This window comes from Heterocephalus glaber, unplaced genomic scaffold, assembly GCF_053883595.1.
Source record: "Heterocephalus glaber isolate CG9 unplaced genomic scaffold, H.glaber_assembly_v1.0 deba00000331, whole genome shotgun sequence".
In the NCBI taxonomy this organism is placed as follows: domain Eukaryota; kingdom Metazoa; phylum Chordata; class Mammalia; order Rodentia; family Bathyergidae; genus Heterocephalus; species Heterocephalus glaber.
Genome location: NW_028258142.1, coordinates 60,894,267 through 60,900,577, shown reverse-complemented (window position 1 = coordinate 60,900,577; position 6,311 = coordinate 60,894,267). Strand labels below are relative to the sequence as shown.

The 6,311-nt window shown below is 44.3% G+C and overlaps 1 protein-coding gene across 4 annotated transcripts in view; it reads left to right on the top strand.

Annotated features, from left to right (window-relative positions):
* Positions 1-1,110: 1,110 nt before the first annotated feature.
* Myom1 (myomesin 1) overlaps positions 1,111-6,311 on the top strand; it is a 116,496-nt gene continuing 111,295 nt past the window's right edge. For 3 of the 4 annotated variants that reach the window (XM_004853188.4, XM_021265197.2, XM_004853187.4), the window contains exons 1-2: positions 1,111-1,303; positions 5,065-5,378. In XM_004853188.4, coding sequence (XP_004853245.1) covers positions 5,092-5,378 — 287 coding nt within the window. In that variant the 5' untranslated portion in view covers positions 1,111-1,303; positions 5,065-5,091. Of the gene's footprint in view, positions 1,304-5,050; positions 5,379-6,311 lie in introns of all 4 variants that reach the window. The other variant, XM_087194333.1, reaches the window with a different exon arrangement.

Sequence of the window (6,311 nt, the reverse complement as noted above, 5' to 3'; positions counted from 1 at the left end):
CAGGCCACTATATCAGAATATCAGTCTGCTCACTATATTTACTCTGAACAGAGAACTTTTCTATTATTCCTTGTAGTAATAACAGTTGATGCTAGTGAGCCTTTATTGTGTGGCAGTCCCTGGGTAAGTACTTTATCTTCATCATCACATTTAATTTCCACAGCAGTCCTGTAATTGGGATACTATTATCTCCATTTTTCAGAGAAAGAACCTGAGGCATAGGAAGGAGAGCTAAACTGCCTGAGTTCTCGGGGCTATGAAGGCCATCAGTGGACTGTAATCGGGCCTGATTTGAGTCCACAGTGAGGCTCTAGCCACAGATTACACCTCCTCCTAGGTTACACCATCTGAAAAACAAAGACTCCCTTGTTAGTTAGACTGCCCCTAGTCTGAGTTTAGGAAGGATAAAACACTGGTTTCCAGCCAGGGTATGGTTGTGCATGTCTGTAATCCCAGCACTCTGGGAGGCTAAGGCAAGAGAGTCAGTTTCAAGTCCAGCCTGAGTGGCTTAGGGAGGCCCTGTCTCAAACAATTAAAAAAGAGCTGGGGATGAAGCTCAGTACAAAGGCCCTGGGTTCAACCCCCAGTACAAAAAAAAAAAAATCCTTCTCAAAAGACTTTAATTAAGGAGCAAACCTGGAGCTGTGATTTGCTTTGTAAATCTTCCTGAAACGAGAGCAACATGACTTGTGCATTATGAGGCCCAAACTACCACCACATGAAACCCATTTCTTGTTTTGCTTCTAGTTAGCCGCAGGTTCTTTTTTTCACTTGGTGTCTTTGAAAGGCCTTACACATGTGCTACTAAAGGCACACCCAGAAGCATATCTCGGCATTCCATGAAGTCCATTTTCAGAATCAGATTACTACACCTATCTTTAGCTCTCAGCACAAACCACTCTTTCCATTACACTTTTAAATACTCCGTGATAAAGCGATATTGAACCTTTCTCTGATAGCCCAGTGAAAATCCTGTCTTTGATTCAACCAGGCCGTAGACAGTGCTGGCACTGATGGAACCACATTACGGCAGCCGCTCCCTACCTGTGCCTGTCCTCTTTTGGGTTTGGGACTCCCTCCCCATCTGCTGCTATATTTATCTGCCTGCTTGGCCATAAAAGGCTGGCTGTGGGGCCTGACATTCTGCTGTCTGACCACATGCCTTATTTTGGAACTGGGCCCCAGGGTCCTGTCTCCAGTCGGCCTCTTTTCCTTGGATCCAGCCTAGCTGAGGTTTTCATCGTCTCCTGCAGCCCCTCACGGCATCGGAACATTCCCATCAACGTTGGTCCTTTGGAGGCTGGTGAGTGTGTAACTGGTGCAGAAAAATGTGCTCAGTCATTCATGTGCTCCAATGTGTGCTGCTTCCATCTTCTTGCTCAGCAGTTTTCTCAGAGATGTCAAAACAGCAGAGAAATCAGAAAGTGACGCTCCTGGAAGGGAAACCAGGACTGCAGGGTGCCAGCAGGCTCCTGAGGCTGTTCTCTCAGATCACTGTATTCTTTTTAAATTAAGTTGCTGCTCCTGAGACCATAAGATCATGTCTGTCTTAGATTCAACTGTAAGTGTAAGTACTTTCCAAGGTACAGGTCAGAAGTTCGGTTCAGATCTGGATTGGCTGAGGGACAGGAGAACTTGTGTTTTCCTTCCTCTCTGTGCCTACAGTACTCATTACAAATTAAGCCAAAAGGAGGCAAATGAGCCCTGCAGTCAGTAGAATGTGATTCCAGGATTATGCTCTGCCAGTGCAGTGTGGATGAATGCTTCTTGATATTCTGAATCTGCCTCTACAGAAGTATCATTTCAAGATTGCAACTATAGAATGTATACTTCTTTCTAAATTCTCACATTATTTTAAGAAAGCAAATGTAGGTTTTAAGGAAACAAGACAACAAATCATTTTTCCTTCCTACAAACTCTGGCTGTTGTGTGTGCCGGGGGAAATCCCTGCTTACTTGATGAAGTGGGAGGAGTTATACCTTCTGTCAGGACGTCAGCCAGCTCTGGCGACTTAAAGTCAGACCCTGTTTACTTGTAATAAACAATCTATGTGTATGGAAGATTAAAGATCATTAAGAATGAATATACTGGGGAAAATTAGAATGGAAAATAGAATTGGGGTAAACTAAAGATTTTATTTTGTAAAAATTACAGCATTTCAAATCATCTGGGTAGTGATTTCACAAACAAAGGAAGGACCTTTATTATTTACTTGGAAGTCATTCAATTAACATTTGCCATGTGACAATGTGGTATGTATCGTTATAGAAGCTTACCTAATATCTTTATAACTACCTCACATAATTCTATATTAATATAGTCTAACTCTTGGACTATCAAAGTTCACCTAATTATTCATTATGCAATAATAATTATTCTGTATATTTAACAACAGAAAAAAGCAATCTGTTTAAGGGTTGAAGCAGAGTTGCTTGCTAGCAGCTATTTTTTTCCTCTTGGGAAATGCCATGTAGATTGATATCTTCCATGAGACCTAAGATAAATATTTCTGGAGTGAAGTTTGCTGGGTTTTCTTCTCTAGGGAGTACATACTGACTTTTTAAATAGTTTAAATAAAAAGTAGTTGGAAATTTGACCAAAAAGATGGTAATTTTAGAAGGATTTACTCCTCAATAGAATTTTAAGAAAAATAAAGTTTGGAGCAAAAAAAATCTGATTACTTCAAAACTAATTTTTCTTGAGCCAGGGATTTAACTCAGTGGTTCCATCACCTGCCCGCAAGTGTAAGGACCTGAGTTCAATCCCTGGTACCAAAAATAAATAAATAAATAAATAAATACTACTTTTTCTTATAAAACTTTGAAAGAACATTTCAGAACACAAACATAAGCATTTTTAAAACAGAGTGGAGACCTCAATAAAACTTTGACCTCATTCCAGGTTGTCCACATGGCCGATGGGCCTGTCAGTGAAGAGATTATTCAAGAAAGCCAAGTGGTGTGAAATGTGTCTTTCCAAAGCTAAGCAAACTTATCTTTGACTTTCAGAACTGTCAACTCAGGTTCACAATGTCAACTGCCACATGGAGGAGCGGCTCTCTCATTTTTTTATGTAGGGAGATAGGAAGCCTTCAGAGTCCCAATCAAACCTTTTTCTGGTTTGAAACTATGCCTTTTTGAAGTGCCTGTGTGATTTGAGAGAGTTTGTATATAACCACCAAACTGCGGGGCTCAGTCCCAGCACTTACTTTTCCATTTATAATTATTCTCACCTGTTTTCTTGGCTTTCCTTACTACCAACACACTGCCTCCCAAATGTAGGTATCCATTCCAGACCTCTCTGCATCCCAGAATCACACATCCAGCTTCCCACTGAACATCACCACTTGGAGGTCGAGCAGGCATCTCAAATGTAGAGCAGCACTGCAGGATGAAGCTCGGTGGTAGAGCACTTGCCTAGCATTTGTGAGTCCCTGGAATCCATCCCTGGTACTAAAAAACAAATGCAGATCCTGTCAAGCCAATCTCCTGTTCTTCTACCCCAAATTGATGACTTCTTGTCCACTTCACCTCAGTTAATAGCAGCTTCATTCTTTGCTCAGACAAAAGCCTTGGGGTTCTCTCTCTTGCCCTCAGAACTTCCAGCAGTGCTATTGGTTCTACCTTCAGATCTTGTGTACACTCCAACCACTTCTCACACTTGCTCTGTTAACCATGGTCTTCGCTCCTGGCCCACTGCAGTGGCCTTTGTGTATGTGTGCGCCACCCTAGGGCCACCATAACAAAATACCACCAACCAGGTAGCTTAGCCAGCAGCAATTTATGTCCTTGCCATTCTGGAGGCTAGAAAGCTGGGACCAGGGTGTTGGTGGTACTGTTTTTCTGAGCCTCACTTTGGCTTGTGGATGGCCCTTTTCCCCATGTCTCCACACAGTCTTCCCTGATACGTGTCCTAATTTCCTCTTCTTATATGGACGTCAGTCATATTGGACTAGAGCCCTCCTAGTGACCTCATTTTAATTTCTTTTTTAGGTCCCTATGTCCACATACAGTCAACTTCTGAGGAAGCAGAGGCTAGGACTTCAGCATGTGGGTTTTCGGGGGATGTAACTCAGCCTGTAACAGCCTTCTAATCAACCTCCTGGCTTTCCTGTTGGCCCTGAATAGTCTGTTCTTCAGACACCAGAGCCTTGCAGTGGCTTCTTAGCCCATTCGAGATAAAAGCCGAAGTCCTTTATAGGTCCCTACACCATCTGCTTCCCTCCAGCCTGCCCCTCATCTTTCTGACATCGTCTACATCTCGCCCCTCCCCAGCCCCTGAACCTCACTGGCTGTTGGCGATGCCTGTGCTCCTTGGTCAGATGCCACTTTCCAGCAAAGCCATCCCTGATGAGGCTGTCGAAGCCTGTGTCCAAATAAAAAATAGATAAGAGGAAACAGGGAGTGGATCTTTTGCAAAAGGGAAGAGGACCAACAGATGGAGCTGGGGGGGGGGGCAGGGAGGGGAGGGGAGGGGTTATGAAAAGAATTAAGATGTGCTTTGTGCATGTACCAATCCCCCACAATGAATATCATCACTATGTACTGCAAACATGGACTATTAAAAATAAAATGTATTCATCCCTCCCCACTTTCCTGCTTTAAAGCAGTCTGATAGATCTCCTGCTTCACCTATTATTTTCACTGTTGTCTGTCTTCTACACCAGAGTATATGTATGTGGTTCTATGCCGGATAATCAGGCTGGAGACTTTGTTTGTTCACTAGATGCTCACTATTTGTTGAGTGCATACCATTTTACTCTCCATCATTACGTATTCTCCCAGAAAACAAGAAATAAGTATTATAGAGGGTCAGAGACAAAAGCCACCAATATCCAGGGCAGGGAAATCTGTCAAGATCTCCTGGATACAAAGAAAAAAGAAGCATTGTGGCAGGAGGGGACACATGTAGGAGTTTACTGGGTAACCATTTAAGGGCAACTTCACATCCTTTTCCGCCTGCTCCTTGGAGAGATAAGAGTGTGAATTCTCACAGGTTGGTGTAGACTTGTTCTGTGGAATTTGTTGCCTAGTAGTTCACTCAAGAATAGTTGTCTTCCTGTAGGTCGCCTGCTTCCCTGCGGGACACAAGATGGCTCTGCCTTTTTATCAGAAGTCCCACCAGCACTATGACCTCAGCTACCGCGACAAAGACCTTCGCACCACCGTGAGCCATTACCAGCAGGAGAAGAAGCACTCTGCCATCTACACACACGGCTCCGCAGCCTACACCAGCCGCTCCTCTGCTGCCCACCGCCAGGAGTCCGAGGCTTTCAGCCAGGTGGCGGCCTCCTCCCAGCAGCAGGCCTCACACTACTCCCTAGGGGCTGAAGTCAGCCGCAAAGCCACCTCAGCCTATGACTACGGCTACTCCCACGGGTGAGTTGGGAGCGGCCTTCCAACCCTGGAAGAGGCGCCTGCTCTGACTAACCCTCCCAGGCACTTTTCCCTTCTCCTTAAATCTGACAGCCCTACAGCTGTGGAGAGAGCCTGTTCTGGGAAACCCGAGGGCCGTGTCTATAGCACCTGTTTCCCTTTCTTGTCTCTGAGATTCACAGTCGCACTGGTGGCGTTTGGTTGCCAGCCGTGACATTTCTAGAAGCAGGGAAACTTGCCACAGGTAACTGCAGCAGCAGCAGCAGAGTCAGAAAATATCATTTCAACACACCGTGGGCTTCTCAGCTCTTGTAACGTTTCTGCTTAGATGTGAAGCCTGCCTAGAATTTACAATTCACAGGTCTCAGGAGACTACACTACAGCAGGGATGTGTTGTTTTTTCAATATCTGAAAGGCAGTTTTCAAAATTCCAAGCTATTAGTCAAGCAGCAAATACTTTCTTTACCTGGAGCACTTTATTGAAAAATATGGCCTTATCTCAGTCAGCCTAAGAAAAATGGAAACAACCCCGCATTCTAACAAAATTAGATCCATTGGCCCCTGTAACGAGTGAGACTCTATTCTAGACAAGAGTTATTTTAGGATTCTAGGAAGAGTGGAGTTTAGATGTGTGCCTGGTCTGCAAGGCAAACCCAGGATCTCATTCCTTTAACAATACAATCGAGATAAATGTGGGCTGTGGTATCCAGAACTCTTCTAGAGCTCTTGGTCTGGCCTGGGACCTAGACTGCTTTTCTGGATCCTCCAGACAAGAGAGATATTTCATTCTTGCTGATGCAGTTTCAAACAGCGAACTCACTGACAGTGGTCGGTATCAGAGAAGAAAGTTTCATGGTGAGTCTGTAGGCTCTGGAAGAAGGCGGTTACCATGACACTAAGCAGCAGCAGTTTTCCTGGAAGAAATGCCCTTTTCCT